Below are 20,181 nucleotides of genomic sequence, written 5' to 3' on the forward strand. Positions count from 1 at the left end.
CGCCTGGACCCCAGCGGCATTGGCGCCTGCGCGATAGCCTATTGACCAAAGTAGCCACCTATTGGTACCACACGCCTGAACGCCTACACTGCTGGGATCTCCGAACTAGCGACCGCTGCTGGAGAGAATGTGGGGGGCTCGGCACCCTAGAACACCTAATATGGAGCTGTGAACGCTTACAACCTTACTGGACCTCAATCCTAGATTTAATAGACATGCACCTAGACACACAGCTTCCCCGATTCCCTGCCTATGTGCTGCTTGGCCTCCCTAACTCCTTGATGTGCTCCCTGAAGTCCATGAGGGGGAGACTTATAGCAATTGCATTGGGGGCAGCGATACAGAACATTGTGGCGCATTGGAGGGACACTCCACCTCCTCTGCAACTTGGGTAGTTGCATAGGCTATGGATGATACTAGGTATGGAGAAATTATCGCTGGCAAATGCAGGGAAGAGTGCAGAGTTCGCGGAACTCTGGCGAACTTTCTTGACCCTACTCACTGAGGAATTCAGGGAACTGAGCTGCCCCGCTACCTGCGATTGCTGCGACTGACAGACACCCCACTTGCAGACCCTAAAAAACAGTCACATAAGACGAAAGCCCGGAAGTGAGACACCCTCTGTGAACCCCTTGAAGTGATGTTGGCCTCCTGCTGTTTACTTGCTCGATGGACAAGGAGGGGGGTGGGGCGGGTGGGGGTGAGAGGAGGGCCTGTTGGGGTTGTTTTTCTTTTGTTCTATGACATAACGCAACTAACGATGGCTCCTGATCCTTTACTACGCGGCCGGCCCAGCTGGGTTGTAGGCGGCTTGCTGTGTATAAACGCAACTGTATGGAGCTTGCTACGGAACTGCCTACATACCTGTATTATCGTTGATAGGCCCGTGCCACTTCGCATGCGAGCCGCTGTATCACCCGTTATGTCTTTTCTCTCAATAAAAAGATTTAATACTGAAGACACATCCTGTCTGATCCACGCGGCTAGTGGCTCAAGAGAAAAGGCAAACAGGAGAGGGAAGAGGTGGCATCCCTGCCGCGTTCCTCTCTCAAGCCCGAAAGCCTCAGAGGTTTTATTATTAACGGTGACTTGGGCCAATGGCTCTGAGTAGAGGAGGTGCACCCATTCGATAAAGATCGGGCCAAAACCCATTTTTCAAAGCACTGCAATCATATAGGGCCATTCCAGCGTATCGAACGCCATTGTGGCGTCGAGTGACACCACTACTGCGTCCTCTTGGAGAGTGTGACATCTCCCCATCACTCCATTAAGGCGCCGGAGGTTGAGTGCCGTGTTTCGGTGGGGCATGAAGCCTGACTGGTCCGGGTGGACCAGTGTATTCAAGACCGGCTGCAGCCTATTGGCAAGGACCTTGGCCAATATTTTGGGCGCAGCGTTTAACAAAGATATGGGCCTGTAGGAGGTACACGTATCTCTCGGTTTCTCTTCTTTTGGGATGGCCACAATAGTAGCCAAACGTTGGTCCTGCGGCAATACTCCCCTCTCCCTGCTTTCCTCGAACATCCGTTTGAGGTAGGGGCTTAGGCTATCAGGTTTGAGCTTGTAAAGCTCGATCGGGAGGCCATTGGGCCCAAGTGCCTTGCCTGGGTGAAGATCTTAAATAGCCTGCTCCAGCTCTGCCATGGTGAGGGGCTCCTCCAGGGCCTGACGCTCAGCTATGGAAAGAGCCGGCATCCGAATATCAGCCAGCAATGCCACAGAGTCCTCCCCTGGGCGGTCACACCCCCTACTGTTCACCCTCTGGAAGTGCCGTGCAAATTCGGTGACTATTTCACGAGGTTCAGTGACAGTGGTTCCGGATGGAGTCTTCAGTTCGGCCACTACTTTGCCTGCTGCTTCTTGACGAGCCAAGCAATGAGCTTACCCGCCTTGTCGCCTTGGTCGTATATTCTACCCTCCCTATCTCTGGCTAAAGTCTTGGCTGCCTCCGTAGCCAGGTCCCTATACTCCGCCGCCTTGAGTTGCAGCCAGTGATGAGTTCCAGGATCCTCATCAGCCGGTGCTGCATGTTCCAATGCATTGAGGTCAGTCTCAATGGCCACCATCTGCGCCACCCTGTCCTTGCGCCGGCCGGCGATAGACGACAAGGCCTCTCCTCTGAGGACAGTCTTGAAGGCCTCCCACAACACCACCGAGGTTCCACAGATCCGTCATTACTCTCGAAGAAGCGGTCTATCGAGAGAGTGAGCGTCTTTCTAAGACCCTCATTACGAAGATACCAGGCGTTAATAGGCGCTATGCACCCCTCACGTCTGTTCCCGATCGTGAGGTGGGCCAACAGTGGGGAGTGATCCGAGATACCTCTGGTTAAGTGCGTGACGTCCTGAAGTGTGGTGTCTTGATGCAGGGGAGCAAGAATGTAGTCTAAATGGGAAAAGGAGCGATGGGGCCCGAGAAAAAGGTGTATTGTTAGTCCATCGGGTGTTTAAGGTGCCAGACGTCAGCGAGGCCAAACGCATCTATAAAATCAGCCAACCATTTGCGTCCTAGTGGGATGTCCCTGGGTGGGTGCCTTTCCAGATCTCCTGAAACACCAGCGTTAAAGTCGCCCCCCCCCACAAGGAGCTGACCGTCGGGGAGAGGAGAAGCCTGCCCAGGTCCTGGTAGGACTGGGTTTGTAGGCCCGGCGGGATATAGGTTGATACAAGGTTTAGCCTACGTCCCTCCCACTTCCCTGACAGAGCCACGAAAAGACCCTGTTGATCAGTGTCTGTGTGGTCAATGAGGAGGGGAAAATTACGACTGAGAAGGATTCCCACCCCCCGGGACCCAGATGTGAAGCCTGAGTGGACCGCCAAGGAGTACCCCCATCATTCAGTGCGTGGCACGTGTTACCCAATAAGTGGGTTTCCTGCAGCAATACAGTATCAGGGAGGTGACGTTTGACAAGTTGCAATACAATGGTTCGTTTAAGCTTGTCCCCCAACCCGTTGACATTCCAGCTCAATACCTTGAGGCTCTTGTCCCATCTTTTAGCCATACCCACTCTAACTGAGGAAACTGCCCTGTGTACTCTGGTGCATCTCATGACTCTGTACGTACGTTTCTGGTGTGACCAAACTGAACTGCCCCCCCCCCCCCCAACCCCCCACCCCCTGCCTTCCCTGACTCCCCTTTCCCAACATTCTGCAAATAAATGCCCAAACAATTCCGATGTGACCATTCCAAGCTGCCCCCCTCCTTCCCCCCCACCTCCTGTCCCTCAGTCCCCCCAGAACCCCCCACAACTGAAGTTCTCCCCCCCCCCCCCCCCAACAACCGGAACACACCCCCCTCCCTGCTCTCCTGCTCCGTAGGCTTAGAACTACCCACATCCCAAATTAGCAGAGTGCCTCTGAAACTTGCTCCTTAATGTAAATTTTTTAGGTCTCGGCCTATTCCATTCCACAATGAATGAATAGGACGAGACTATTGGGGCTAAACTAAGAGCTAAACTAAATGCGGATTTCCAGAAGTGCATGTGGTCTCGTGAACGCGCTTCTCGCATCACCACATGAAAGCCACACACACTTCAAAGGCTCCGCATTCCCCCCCCCGCCTGCACTTCGCACTCTCCGACTTCCCCTCCCACCTCCCACGGCCGCTCTTCCCATTCACGCGCTCAATACCATTTGCTCCCGAGCCGCATTTCTCCTCCCCTCTGCGTACCAAAAATGAACGAGTCTTTGTGTAAGTAGCTTGTGCTCATGTGAAGCGCTCCGATGACTTCGCATCGAGTTCGCGCTATATAAAACTGCAAGAATCAAAAGGATTACCTGCGGTTTCTCATTCGTCACACTTCCCAGCATCAGTAAGTGCTAGAAATGCCACATATACGTTAAACAACTCCTGCCCCGTAATGTACAGGATGCACCACTTACGGCTTTCAATCCTACCCGTCTGTAGTTAACAAACAGTATTTTGAGCAGTAGCCGCCAACTTCAAGACTTGGAGATGAGCAAGAACGTGTTCTAACCCCACGGCCAAACGAGGACTGTAAACAACTTTTATGCGTACTGGATTGGCTGGACTGACCTTGATCCTCCAATCGCAGTCCACCGAACACTTTAGCAGTATCGCAGACTCACATTATATGTTCTACCTTGTGATTGGCTGTTATGTGATCCGGAAGTGCTAAAGATGAAAATGACAACCTTTCGAAGATCAACCATGGTGGAAGCACTCTGCACATGGAGTTAACTTCACTGCCCGTGTTATAAACAGGTGGTCATCGTACTTTACAGCACCCGTGGTACGTTGTTCATATTCTTTGTGCCAACGTTTGATAATGCCAGCACTTTTTCTACATTAAGCTACAGTTCTAGTTATTGGATCTTTATATCGCTGAATGTACTTGTTTTCTTACCATATGGGATTTGGTGTTTCCAAAACAGGTGACATGTTTACTGTTGAGCGCAGTGTTTTTTTTTTATTGTTGTTTTTTTTTTTAACTAGAAATTGCAGTAGCCTTTTTAGGTCTCGTCCTATTCCATTCCGCAAGCTGGCTCTTTAAAGTATTTGCTCGCAGCTTGTGGAACGCCCGGCACCAAAGCGCTTACATACATCTGCACTCACCTCTTTGGCGCTACAAAAACTAACCTGCTGCTTTTTGCGAGCGCGTGCATTAGCCCAGGTGTTCCAAATCATCCCTGCACTCATTACTCTGCTCGTTTATACGATACAAAACACTGTCAATACATTAACACTAATGCTCAGAGATTTCTCCTCCCCTAATTATTCACGGCCGGCCGGCCGTACTTTCACTTTCACGGCCGCCAGGCCGTGTCTCGCGTTTCTCCTCCCCTCTATTTAAGATCACACATATAATCCTTTATTGTTAAGTTACAATAAGATTTTTGCCACATAGATAGACATTATTTGTATTGTTATATCTGCTTCCTGCTCGTTATATCTCAATGTTTTCTCTTAACACACCCCCATCACGTGACACACACAGCCTCTTCACTACCATCATGTGTTGAGGGCTGTGTCAGTATCACATGATCGCGGCGTCACACGCAGCCCCTTTAACGCGGGACCATTTTGTATTTAAACCCCGGTGTCCACATCCCCTGTTTCACCGCATCCAGGAAAACTACATTTACAGAGAATAAGAAGGAGATATCCCCGCCAGCCTAAGACACACAGTAGGTACGTTCCACCATATGGCAGGCGCTTAGATGTTTGATCGCTGTGCACGCTCTGCGAGTAGCCACTAGCATATGGTCGATATGGTCCATATGGTCGCTCGAGCTGCAGGCAGCCCACCCCCTCCCTCTCCATATGGTCGCTCGAGTTGCAGGCAGCCCACCCCCTCCCTCTCCAGCGCCTGCCTCCTCTGCCCACGCATTTCGCGGCCGCTATTGCTGCCGCTAATGCTTGTTAGTATTACTTCCCTCTGTCCGGGGTACACCAACCCACCAGAAGTGTGCCAGTACCCTGCTCTGCCCCTCATGCCCCCTTCGTCGAAAGCCTAATAGCTCTCTTCAGTTCTGTCTGAAAGCCAGCATCTGCATCTACCATCTCTTCCTGCAGCCAGCTCTGAATTACTGACCTCATGTCTTCTAGCTTATCAGACAATGGCTAATAAATGATTTTAAGGTGAAGGGCTTTCATCTCGTTTTCTCTATTTTTTTTAATATAAACAACTTTTATTTTGCTTCACAATTACTGGATTCATGTGAATATTGCACACTCCCAGGTGTATCGTTAAGGTACCTCTTATGAGGTGGGAAGGTACACAAAATGGGATACTTACATGGACGAACTAGATTCTTCATCTGACGATTGCCCCCTTGAAGTAAGATGCACGTTTTCTGTGGTATTTTTTTTTTAAACAAATGGTTGAGTACGTTTAGTTCTTTCTGATGAGCAAATGGCAGTGATGTTGTGATGCTGTAATCTCAGCATGCGCCCATTATGTTAAGTTTAGGTGCCACTCCGAGATTAGGGAGGCTTTCGTGCCAGGGGTAGGCGGTGTTTCACCAACACCATGTCAAAGGCCGTTAAGAGTGTGCCATGCTTTGGTTTTTTTCGAATAAGAACGGATCTCCAATAGCAATGGCGTAGGTCATACAATAGCAGTCCACCTGTAATCTCAGAGATGCAATGCAGCACTTCTTTCCAAAACGCAGCAATTATTACGCACTGCCAAACCATATGATAGAAATCTGCTATTGGTTTAATATATCTGCGGCGTTTACTATAAGCTGCCGGGTACATCCAGGCTCTAGGCCTCGGGGTCAGGTTTGTGTGATGAATGTAGTTAAACCGCATATAACTTAGACCCGCATTTTTAGAAATGCTTTTCGCCGATCCAACAATGTTTTTCCATGATGAAGTTGATATTTCCTGCCCTAGTTTGGCCTTCCATGATTCTTTGGGTGGAGCCAGTTTTATATCCCTACACTGTAATAATGCATGACATAGGACTGTTCCCGCCTTTTTATTTTGCTTGTTTGTTAACATCTCCCGACGTGCCCCACGTTTCGTGTGTTTAGTAAGAATTATGTGGTCCCCAAGCCACATATTATCAAGTTGGCAAAGGACCGCAGATGGCCATCATCTACTAGGTCCACCCACACCTCCAGTCCCTCATCCTCCCAGATGGCTGTACAGCTCAAGGATCGTAAAGCTCTGTGTGCAATATTTGCTAAGGTCTCAAGGATCTGTTTTATCTTTCACTTCCATGAATGTTCTTTTGGCTGCAGTGTGTGTAAGAAATCTGGATTATACTCTATTTAAGATACCGTGATATAGGGATATATGTTAACAAGGTCATCCAGCCTAGATCACTGCCTTCTACTTTGAATCTTAATATTGGTTTTGCCCTCCTTTTTGTGTACAGTGTATCTGAAGTATACTTCTAACCTCAGATTCCTCACCTTTAAAATATTCCCCTGGCTTCAGAATGGATCAAGAAGTTTTCCGAGCAGTTCTCCTTTGAGCCACTGAGTGGCTGCAGCTTGACCTCAATATGCCCAGAAAGTGACAGAGGATCTGCATATAAGCTCCAACCCTGTGTGACGACGTCTGTTCCTTTCTTTCTGTACGTTTGAATGCTGTTCCAGAACACTGCTCCCTTCTTCGTTGGTTCACCATTTTATCTAAACTAAATTGCAGATCTGCTCATTGTGGAAACGTGCTTATTTTAGAGCGCTACCCCAGCATCACTCAGCACCACCACATTATCACTCAGCACCACCACATTATCACTCAGCACCACCACATTATCACTCAGCACCACCACATTATCACTCAGCACCACCACATTATCACCCAGCACCACCCAAGCACCACTCGGCGTAACCACAGCATCACTCAGCGTAACCACAGCATCACTCAGCGCAACCACAGCATCACTCAGCGCAACCACAGCATCACTCAGCGTAACCACAGCATCACTCAGCGTAACCACAGCATCACTCAGCGCAACCACAGCATCACTCAGCGCAACCACAGCATCACTCAGCGCAACCACAGCATCACTCAGCGCAACCACAGCATCACTCAGCGCAACCACAGCATCACTCAGCGCAACCACAGCATCACTCAGCGCAACCACAGCATCACTCAGCGCAACCACAGCATCACTCAGCGCAACCACAGCATCACTCAGCGCAACCACAGCATCACTCAGCGCAACCACAGCATCACTCAGCGCAACCACAGCATCACTCAGCGCCACCACAGCATCACTCAGCGCCACCACAGCATCACTCAGCGCCACCACAGCATCACTCAGCGCCACCACAGCATCACTCAGCGCCACCACAGCATCACTCAGCGCCACCACAGCATCACTCAGCGCCACCACAGCATCACTCAGCACCACCACAGCATCACTGGCTCAAATATGTTCTCTCTATGTTTCAAGCTTAATTACAAATGTCACAAAAAAGATGTTAATATTTCACTTCTGTTCTTGGATTTTCGTCACAATAAAATACACTGAACATAATCTTCACAAAAGTTATTTACAAAAGTTTAAGCTATTGCCATTATAAATTACAATCACTTTTATTTAAGTATTAATTATCTAAAAAAATTAAAAGCCATTGTTATTTGTAATATCAATACATCTAAGTCACGTAAATACAAAACATGCTGCATTACAAATGCTATAGGTGTCACATTTGCAAAAGTTATAACTATTGGCATTGTAAATGACCAAAGCTATTAATTTACCTATTTTCAAAAACAACACCTAAATAAAAAAATTGTCATTTACAAGACAAATAGCTCAAACTTTCCTAATGCGAGACCCATTGCATTTCTAATGCTTGTTGTTTAAATGTAAATCATTCCATATCAAGCCGTGCGCTTCCAGCCTGCAGGCGGCTGCACCGCTCTGCGACCAGACGTTTGAAGCCCATGTTTTGGGCCAAGCAGTACGCCGTCACATATAAACACAGCCACGTGCATTGGAAATAGATAAAACAACAGAATGCGTCTTGTGACCCTAGAACTGGATGTACAGATGATTCAAGGGCTTCCAATGGGTTTATAATCCTGCAGTGCCGGTCTAAATCTAGCTACTATGAAGTGCAGGTGCGTCATTCATGCTGAAGTAACCAGGGCCTTCCACACATTGGACACTGTGCTGCCTCACACACACTGCGCTGCCTCACACACACACTGCGCTGCCTCACACACACACTGCGCTGCCTCACACACACACTGCGCTGCCTCACACACACACTGCGCTGCCTCACACACACACTGCGCTGCCTCACACACACACTGCGCTGCCTCACACACACACTGCGCTGCCTCACACACACACTGCGCTGCCTCACGCACACACTGCGCTGCCTCGCGCACGCGCTGCCTCACACACACGCGGCGCTGCCTCACACACACGCGGCGCTGCCTCACACACACGCTGCGCTGCCTCACACACACGCTGCGCTGCCTCACACACACACACACACACACTGCGCTGCCTCACACACACACTGCGCTGCCTCACACACACACTGCGCTGCCTCACACACACTGCGCTGCCTCACACACGCGCTGCCTCACACACGCACTGCGCTCAATGCAACATACACTTCAAATACCACTCAGTGCCACATAATTATATGCTACATAATTACACTGCACTCAATGCAACATACACTCCACACAATACGACTCAGTGCCACAAAATTACACGCCACATAATTACACTGCACTCAATGCAACATACACTCCAAACAATACGACTCAGTGCCACAAAATTACACACAACACAATTACACTCGACTGAATACAACATACACTCCACACAATACCACTCAATGCCACATAATTACACGCTACATAATTACACTGCGCTCAATGCAACATACACTCCAAATACCACTCAGTGCTACATAATTACACGCCGCATAATTACACTGCACTCAATGCAACATACACTCCAAATACCACTCAGTGCCACATTGACACGCCACATAATTACACTACACTCAATGCAACATACACTCCAAATACCACTCAGTGCCACATAAGTACTCTACTGAATGCAACACACACTCCACACAATACCACTCAGTGCCACATAATATGCTACATAATTACACTGCACTCAATGCAACATACACTCCAAATACCACTCAGTGCCACATAATTACTCTACTGAATACAACATACACTCCCCATATTACCACTCAGTGCCACATAATTACACCCCATATAATTACTCTTCTCAATGCAACGTAAATACACTCCACATAATACCACTCAGTGCCGTATAATTACACACCTCATACTTGCACTACTCCATGCAACATAAATACACTCTATCTATCCATCGCCCTCGCTCTATCTATCTATCGCTTTGCCACAGCAGCACTCGGGACCACCACAGCATCACTCATGGGAAATACAACTCACGAGGCGCTACCACAGCATCAATGAACGCCACAGCATCACTCGTCGCCACCACAACATCACTCAGCGCCACCACAGCATCAATCTCTGCAACCATTCAACAACTGGTTCAAATATGTTCTCTCAATGTTTCAAGCTGTATTACAAATGTCACAAAAAGATGTTAATATTTCACTTCTGTTCTTGGATTTTCGTCACAATAAAATACACTGAACATAATCTTCACAATTTTTTTTACAAAAGTTTAAGCTACTGCTATTATAAATTACAGTAACTTTTATTTCAGTATTAATTATTAAAAACTGTAAAATCCATTGTTGTTTGATATATCAATACATCTAAGTCACGTAAATACAATACATATTGCATTACAAATGCTATAGGTGTCACATTTGCAACAGTTAAAACTATTGGCATTGTAAATGACAAAGCTATTAAGTTTGCTATTTTCAAAACCAACACATAAATAAAAAATTTGTAATTTACAATACCAATAGCTCAAACTTTCCTAATGCGAGACCTATTGCATTGCAAATGCTTGTTTGTCTTTGAGGCTCAGAAGGCAGAATGATGTCATATGACACCAATCCCGTGGTTTAACAATTTCTCATGTAAATGCTTGTCACATTCTACTACTTTCTAATTTAAATTGGGACGGTCTCTAGTTGAAGTGTAAAACCAGTTTTGAAGTGAGGTATTAATTTTGCACATTCGTGGCTTCCGTCCTTCTTTCCTTACATATGTACATTGAGTGGGTTTAGGATCTTCGTCAGTTACCATGTTATTTTCTCGTTTAGTTTTACATCTCATGGTTCTAACAGCTTGGCCATAAGGAACTTTGAAAGGAAGGGAATCGCACCCATATTGTATAGAAACAGTGAGTGTTGACAGTGCACATTTATTAAATAGGGTGGATGACAGCATTATGTACAGCATAGTTTGCTCTTACTTCCAACACCCGCTTAAAATGGTTTTTAGCATGGAGAATTTATTACAGGATAAAAATGACCACGCCGATAGCTCTGTACACACAATTATTACTATTAGCTTAACTAATGTTTTTTCCCCTTTGCTTAACTTCCACTAAATGAAACCATTCATGCTTTGACTCCACTTCGGTCTTTATATAAGCATAGTTTTCATTTGCCGAAAACTTTCTTATGAGAGTTATTGAATTAACCTGCAGTACTATTGATCAAATATACACATATTTCTTTATAGTAACGCCTATTTAGTTTCTGTTATTTCCATAGAAGAACGCTTTATTTGCTGCACTCTGAAAGGAACAAATAGATTACTTGCGATACCTTGCTTCTCGACAATACAGACTTGAAAGTGTGGGTTTTGTTCTTCAGTATGGGCAAATGAATGCTTTGAACGAACTCTGGTTTCTTAACTCCGTGTGTATACCCCACCCCATTCTACAATGTGACAATTGAAGAGCATGCCACATGCTCCAGCCTGCCCAAAATTAGCATTTTTCTTTACGTTCATTAATATGAGGGTGTATTCATGTAAGTTAGTGGTTTTAGTTTTACACAGTGCAGATTTGGACCGTAAACCAGTAGCACAACCAATTTTCTATGTCAACGTGCTGTTCTGATGTTTGTAGCGCCTACCACAAATTGGTAAACTGCTTCATTTTTTTGTGTCCTTTGTTTTCATTTTGTAGATCTAGACCCTCATGCTACTGAATTTGACAGTGTTGTCTTTCTGTTTATATAGGTGCTGTAACTTGTATTCAATATCTAATAATGTTAGTAGTTGAATTAGGATTCGTGCTCTTCACCGTGGGTTCTGTCTTTCGACTTTCTCTCTTTTGTTATTGCCACTGTATTATGTGTTTATAAAACTCTGAAAAAATGCATATTTCTTTCTTTTTCAGGTTAACGGGTCCGAATGGCTATGTAACTGATGGGCCTGGAAATTACAAGTACAAAACCAAGTGCACTTGGCTTATTGAAGGCCGGTAAGTATAATGTCTCTTTAAAAATGTTTTTATTGCACTACGTTTTACAATCATGAATAACATAACCTACCGTATATTTGTAACGCACATGTTCACCCAGAAGGGTATCTTGGCGCTGAATAACAGATATTTGTTACCCAACTCAATGGTGCTAATTTTAATAAATACAGGTCAGTTTAACTACATATTCAACCTCACGATTGTCGTGTCAACGATTTACAAATGTTATCACAGTAGTGTATTGCAAATGTTTTTGCTCTCCAATTGTTGACAAACCTGCAGGTTAAAGAAGGCATGTTTCTTCCTTTAGTTATGGGTTACCTGTGCTAAAATGTATCAACTTATGAACTTCAAGCCCTCTGTTCAGCGTCTGTACATCACCTTATTCCCGGACAAACTGATGTTGAGGACTAGAGAGTATTTCTGTTGAAAGTTGTGACTGTCTTTCATGTCAGCCAATCCATCATTCTTGAGGCTTTGTTTGCTCTATTTTATGCCCTTGAAAGAGGAGACAAGACTCCATGCTGGGGCTCAAGAGTCTTGAGTTTTCACATAATTTGCACCAAGGACCATCAGGTAGACCATTCACTTGTTGTGGGATTCTCTGGTGCTAAGAAGGGTAAGGCAGTACATTAAAAACCATACTGAGGTAGATATTGCTCATTATTTGACTCTGTAACCATTGACCAAGAAGCAGTCTTCTGTAGGGTTTGAGGGCTCATTCGACCAGAGCCAAGGCTTATACCACTGTGTTGTCATACGGAGTACCTGTTCTGTGAGTCTGTTAGATCAAGACGTGGGCATCAATTCAAACATTCATGAAGCGTTGCTACTGCCATATCAGACGGGTCCGGCGTGAGGGACACTTTGCCCATTCGATCCTGCGAGACGTTTTGGTTTGAGCCATTCTGCACTCCCACCACCGTGGTATCTATCTATCTATTCACAAGGGGAGGAATCTGCAGTCAGAAGTACCCATCAGAAAAACAAGTTACTTTCCATAGGCGACACACTATCTGTTGTATACTCTAACCACAGATCTATCACCACCCTCTGTCCTACTCGACCTGTTGAATGGTCTCTGTTTCTATTCATAATAAAAAATCCCAATCTAAAGCTCTACACACTGTCCCTTCTGTTCAGTTATTGGGGCTCAGTGTCTGACGGGGCTTGACAGTATCACGTTAGAAACTGACGTCCGTACACATCAGTGGAGGTTGAATGTGGCTCCGATGTCACTTGTGGGACACATACAATGAGCCAGTGCAAAGCCACACAAAACCACCTAGTGGCGCATAGAGCAATGCAGAGAAAACTCTGGATCCTCTTCGGCACCTGGGGATGTTCACAAGGTGAAGAATTTGTGATTAGTGTCTCCACCAGAAAAAGCATTACTAAAGGTCTGTATCTTGTTTGATTAGCATTGTCTGCCATGTCAGTCTTGGAAAGACCAAATAATAAAATAGAAATGTTTCTAACCAATTAAAGATGAAAGGTGCTTGGGCCAAGATGAAATAGCATCAGTTGTTACATCTACATTCTATTGTTCTTTCATTAGTCTGTAGTCCAATTATCTATGCCAAATGTCCCTTGACCATCCAAATGCATTTAAAAATATATATTTTTTTGTTTGTTTTAGAGGTCAATTTTTAGAAAGTTAACCAGATCCAATGTTCATCCACCAATATCTGGCGGGGAAACATTAAATCTTTATGGGTCAGGCGGCATTCATATAGTTGTATAAATGCACTGCTTGGAAGCCTTAAGGTCATATCATTTGCATAACCTGGTGAGGGAGCCAGTCCTTTGGGTAATACTTGGGCTTTGTATGACCTATTGGTAGAATTTTGGGTAATATCTAAAGTAGATTTGTTACGAATAGTTCATTTAATTAATTCCACTAATCCTGGACAGAGTAGTTATGGGCCAGTGTCCCTTGGAACCACATTGCTCCTATCAAGCATTGATTACTGAGCGTAATCAATATTAAACTATTTCAGTGTTTAACATAAACCTTTAGCAATATAGCAATCAATCCTCTGCAGTAGAATGGTGCCATCTGACACATCCATTTATATTAATGGATTTCGTTTATATGGGGAAGCTCTGAGGATCTCAGGTTGCAAAGGCTGGGACTAGAAAATTATTACTTTTTGGTGAAGAAGATGCTGACTTATTGTTTTAGCCAATTCCTTTTACCAATTTTGTTTTGCATTGCCAAAGTTAGGTCATTTGTCCTATTGCTGTACAGTATCGGTGAAGAAAGTGGAGTGACTTACACCACCGAAGCACCAGGTTGTGTCTAAGTAAATGTCTCTTTTTGCATGATCACCCCCAAAGCTTTGGACTGATGCAGCTAGATTTTTGGCACTAAATGAGCACGAAGGTCTACAAACCAGGCCTCTGTGCCAGTGCTCTGACCCTGAAAAAGCTATATGTTTGGTTTATTCACAATTGGCATTGGTTAACTTAGTTGTAAATCTGTATACTATGAGGCGTCCTGCACAGAGTCTGCGGCTGAAGCTGTGTTGGTCCTGGCGGGATACAAGCTCCTGTAGGAGCAGACTAGACTGCCGAAATACCGATTTGGATGCGGCAAGCCCTCAACCCACCTCAAAGCTGCCAGCCTGCCTGTGTGTGCCAGTCTTCCTCTTGGGGACATTGCAGGAGACGGCCTTGGCATCTCCATATTGTTTCCATAGTGTTTCTTCTTCCCAGAGTCCTGTTCTGAGGATCTGTGGGATAGGTTACACTGCCAAATCCAAGATGGCAAAGTCCCACATTGATTTCTATGGGACATTCCCAATCCAACGTGGTGGCCTAATTTCCTGTGAAATATTTCCTGTTTTTCTGCCTATTTAATGAGGGAATTCGGTTGCAATGCTTCCAGGTCCAGACCTTTCTTACAGTCCTCTGGGAAACGCTGGTCTTCTTCCTGAATTTCCCGCTATGTTCCAGTTGATCTGGATTCTTCCCATTTACCATCTTTGCATTGATTCCTGATTTGAAGTTGTTCTAGTGCCTTGAAGTAATTTTTGAGTTTTTTTTTGTCCTGGCTTTTTCCTCCCTGAAGGCAATTTTTGTTTAGGTGATTTTGTGTCGGCAGCATTGCGGATAATGGAAGGGGTCATCTGTATCTCTGGCATTCATGAATACCTGGCCTTCAGGTCCAACCCGCAGCCAAAGACTTAAGCTCTGTTGTTGTATAGCGTTTTAGGACCCTAGTGCAGGGGTGTGGAAATTTTTAAATAATCTACTTGTCCATGGGACAAAATGCAACATATATCTACATGTCCTGTAAGACAACCCACTTGTCCCACCTGTTCCCAAATCAATAATGTGGGATGACATGAAGCCATTAATGTATTTTTGTTTTAATAAAATTGACCAGTGATATCCATGATTTGCAAAAATGTTGAAGGAAAACTTGACTTTATTGCTGAGAAAAGTGATATTCTCCTTAAGTACTGAAACAAAACAATAAATGCTCTTCAATAAACCAATCAAATGACACTTGTTAAAGCCCACAGCTGGTTCGAAGGTAGTGTCCCAGCGATCTAGCAGATAGTAAAGGAAGGCCAAAGTAATAAAAAATTAAGCTGAGTCAAATAGCCAAGTTTTAAGTTGCCTTTTGAAGGCTGACAGTCAATTAACTGTAACTGAAAAGGAAGAATGTCAATAATGTTGCAGTGCGTACAGTAGGGTTGCCGAAACAACAAAACTTCAGAAATTTTGGAAGCTGCAGGAGTTGACTATTGTTGGCTCTAAGTGCCCTCTTTTGAGTATACAGAGACAGTCTATTCAGGAGATAACATGGGGCCTCACCATGATAAGTGCTGAAAGCTACCGTTAGAGTTTTGAAGTTGATACGCTATACCACTGGAAGCCAGTGCTGATGTCTCAAATATGGAGAGTTATTATGGCACCTCAGCACTCTCCTGATTAGTCGTGCCACTGCATTTTGAATTAGCTGAAGTCGGTGTATCAAATATGCAGGAAGACCAAGGTTGAGCTTGTTAAAGTAGTCCAGATTTTTTGTTTAAATTTGTTTATTGGGTTAAAGTAGTCCAGATGGGACAACATTAAAGAATGAACTACTGTTTTCCTTGTCTCTTCAGAAACCAGATCAAGAAACTTCTTTATAATTTTCATCTTCATAAGGCAGACAGACGAAATATGTTTAATTTGAGACATAAAAGAGAGGGTGGAGACAAAGATGGTGCACACATTTCTAGCAGACGTGATATGATTAGGACAGTTGGTTGGCAGGCCACCACCAGATAGAAGGTGGCAGGGGTCATTTTGGTAAAAACCAAAATATTTGATTTGTCAGAATTGTGTTTTAAACAATTTGTATCCATCCAAGCTGTGACTGCTCCAATACATTCTTTGAAATTGTGAAAAGCTTCCTCCATGTTATCTTGGAAGGATCTTGAATAACTGACTTCAGGTATGGTAGCTTCGATATACTGGTCCAAATCACAAGCTGCAGCATATTTGCACATCCATCCATGTTGGTTATATGTGGAAATATCTACTGCAGAAACATCACGCTGCCAAAATATTGAGAACCAAAATATAGAGTCTGGAGTTGGGAATAGTAAATCTTTACTTACCAATTACCTTCTCCAAATTTTGACGCTCAAACATTTGTATATAATATTCTGGTAGCACGATATACTTATTCATAATTAAGGTGGAGTACCTCAGTGTTGCATTAAAAAATAAATGGATGAGAAAGGCTGTGCAGTTGGGGAGGTGCTGTCTGTCACAAAACGTCTGGCCTCCTTCCAGCCTAATTAGTTCTTCCCCTTTCATCTTGCCATACTGACATACTCACTGCACATACACACAACCCAACTGCAATGACACATACACCTGGGACAGTCAGACACCCACTGCACACTCACGCCATTGCACAGACACATAGCTACACTGCAGATGCATACACTCATACATCACTTAATGGACAGACACACATCCCCATGCAGGACCACACCCCTAGAGACAACCCCCCGCGCAGACTTAAGCACACCTCCTATAGATAGGCCCAAACACTTCCTATTGATAGGCAGTGCCTAACAGGAAAGGTTTGCATGGCTCTGACTGGAGCAGAGATACTGCCCGCAAACATATCCATGGATTTCCAGAAAAGGCTGAAAGAAGCCACTCGTTTTCTGTTCTAATGAAGGAAATTCTACAAATGTATGAGAAATACAAATGTATGTTGCAGAAGGGGAAGGGTTCCAAGGAAGTTTTGGATTAGGTGACAATGATGTCCAGCATAGGTCCACGAGGGCAGGTCCGAATCCATGGCCAGACTTTCAAAATTACCACTGACTATTCAAATTAGTTCCAATGAGATTAAATTGGTATATGTTTATTTTATGTAATAATCCTGAAAATCTAGTATGGGTTTGGCCCTCCTTGGCACATGTTGGACACCCCTAGTCTCTGGCGGTTTAGGATCTACAGTTTGCCAATGCTTATTTCAACTTTGGTCAGCAAATAGCACAGCTTTTCAGGTTGTTAGGCTCAAAGTGTAAATGTGCACTTGTAAAAAGATTCACTTACACCTACCTTTTCTTGTGAATAAATATTTTCTGAGGTGTGAGAAGAGGGTGTTTTAGGAGGGTATTTCAGGGTCGGTATGCCCTGGGAAGTTTATGCACACCCACAAAATAATGCATTTGGGAGTATTCACAACTCTTTCCACAGCCCATTCTCATCATGGACATGGCCAAATATGTATTCATATCAAAGTTCAAACAAAGTCTGTGTCCAGGGTAAACATAGGAAGAAAATTCCACCTAATTTGGTAGGATTGTAGGGAAAGGTCTCACTGCTTGCTTTGTGGTTCATTTTCCAGAGAGCATTGGTAAAAATGGAGACAGTATTACTGTTGGGAAAACTACGTGTTGACTCGGAAGTATGTTGATTGTCCAATTCAGAGGTTTTGTGGCAGTTCTCATTGCTCAAAAGGAGTAGTTTCCGATGTGCATTTCTTCACGTCTTCATTATTCGGTTTACTCACAAAAAATGTCACTCGAGGTATCCAACATTTGACAGAAGAATGTACACTGAATCCACGGAACTGTCACACATAGCAATAAAAAATCGTCAGCTAAGAGCACAACCTCATATAAAAGGCCTTCAAAATGCTGGGCTAAGTGTGTCGCTAAAAGAGCCAAAAGCATAACTCATAAATCTTAAAAAATACTTTGCCATGTTAAGGGTCGGGGCAGGATAACTCTTAAATTTCACACATAAAATAACAACGTCAAATTTAAATACTCCGGAAATATGAAATTGTAATGCCTAAACACATCGAGAATGTGGCAGCGCCTCCACCGAACACAAGATCACCTTTCAGCACCTAAATGACAAGGTCTATCCCGTCCTGGCGGCCAATCAGGGTCTCTTGGATCTTAAAGCACCATCCGACTCCACTGCCCTCTTTAGCATAGCCTCGGCTGACCGCTCCAACCCTTGCAGTGACGCCATGGCCACTGGCCAGTACAGGAGAGAATCTGAGCCAAATGGGACCCGCATGCCAGAGACAGCCCTCTCCAGCGCTACCCACGCAGGACTGTTTCAGGGCGCACCAGTAGTTAAGGATTTTAAATACAAACATCATGAGCAATATTCACCACACTTTCGATTTGTTTGGACAACTGCACCAAAGGAAAAAGGAAACGGACAACCAAACAGAAGGAAGAAAGTATTTACCGTGCCTCAGCCCACTTTATATTGCGTTCTAATTTTACACTAAAACAAATTAAAATAACTTTAATGTGGAGTTCATTCTTGTATAGTTGTGGCAATTACTAAACAAAAGAAATGCAGACACTACGCTTCTAAAGTCTCCTCTCCCTGCTCATCCCGGTTTCATTCTCTTTCTACCGCCTCTTTCCCCTACTTCGTGGGCTTGCAGAGCAAAAGTGTCCACTTTTCAGCACTAGCCACGCAGACATTAGCTGCTAGGAAAAACCAAAAACGTGTTTTTAAAATCCTACTAACAAGGCAAATAAATTGTACGTTCTGTATTCGGCATCCCGTGCCATCACGCATGCTATGGCATTAGTGAAGCAAATGACAGAGACTTGTGGGGCAGTCATAAGCAGACCATTGTTTTGTGCGCACTCCTAATACACAAGAGATGCCTGTGTACAGAAGCTACAACCAATAGTGGAAGAGAAGCTGCGTCTGACAGAACTCTACCAGCCCCTCACGGAGCTGACAGCTGTAGGGGCGGGGCAGTGCAGGGCCATCACCGTTTACTTTGATTTAATGTCTAGTTGTCCATCGGACAAAATAGACATTAAATCTTCTTGCCCCTGACAGAAATCAACATGTCTCGGGCGTCGGGCGATATGAATTCCCCACCCCTGCTAGTGTAATTTTCCTCGATTCATGCCCTTATACAGGTATAAAATATCATATCCTTATATAGGCATAGAAATCATAACCATTTTAAGACATAGCTCAAGTAGTCCTAATACGGCTTGGCTACTTTCACTAGTTACGAAAATCTACAACGATTTCTTGGAAAAACCCGCCTTCAGCAGTCAGGGACTTCCCCCTGCATGAATATTAATTTATCCAAGAACTCGTGGAGTTTTCAGAGAATTAAGTCTCCAATGACGTTATTATGTCCAATCTTACGTCAAACTCGCACCTTCAAAGTATAAATATGCCCACACTTGTCCAAACAAACACACAGTGGTTTGGAGCTGTTCGACTATCTACTTGCCTGACACGCCTTGCTGCAGCAAGTGCCGAAGGAAGCCGACCCTCCAGCTGACGCACTGAGAGTCGCTGTACTTTCTCCTGCCGAGAAATCCAGCTCCAGTGTTTCCAGGCTACCCTTGCGGGTTGTTGGGAAATCGAGTCTTGAGAGAGATACCGGACCTCCTATATTCTAAAACCAAGGTACGGAGCTGATTTTACCCTAAGAGAATTCTTGGATTAGATTCTTGGCAAAGAATACTAAAACTAAGCTACACCTTACTTACTTCTTCCCTTGTACTAGACCTAGGTTAGGTACACCGGGGTAGGCGTATTTTAGAAGCACCAGTTGAGTACTTTTAGTCATTATTTATCACTGTATGTATTTTATGCATTGTAGGTATTTTATGGCTTAAGAAACCATATCATGCTTTTACAGTATTATCTATACTACTGTTATAAAGTAAGAACTGGGAACCTTTGAGGCGGGTAAACTTGGGAACCACAGCACCAATCCAAACACCCAATACATCATTGGAATTGGCAGGGTCTGCAGAGTGACATAGGCTATGTAACCCCCAAAAATATACGTTCTTTAAAAAATA

General features: G+C 44.6%; 1 protein-coding gene across 1 annotated transcript in view; it reads left to right on the forward strand.

Moving 5' to 3' along the window:
* Positions 1–20,181, forward strand: part of ATRN (attractin) — an 800,866-nt gene that overhangs the window by 39,176 nt on the left and 741,509 nt on the right. The window contains exon 2 of the mRNA XM_078678722.1: positions 11,765–11,848. Coding sequence (XP_078534848.1) covers positions 11,765–11,848 — 84 coding nt within the window. The remainder of the gene's footprint in view (positions 1–11,764; positions 11,849–20,181) is intronic.

Source organism: Lissotriton helveticus, chromosome 2_2 (genome assembly GCF_964261635.1).
Source record: "Lissotriton helveticus chromosome 2_2, aLisHel1.1, whole genome shotgun sequence".
Lineage (NCBI taxonomy): Eukaryota > Metazoa > Chordata > Amphibia > Caudata > Salamandridae > Lissotriton > Lissotriton helveticus.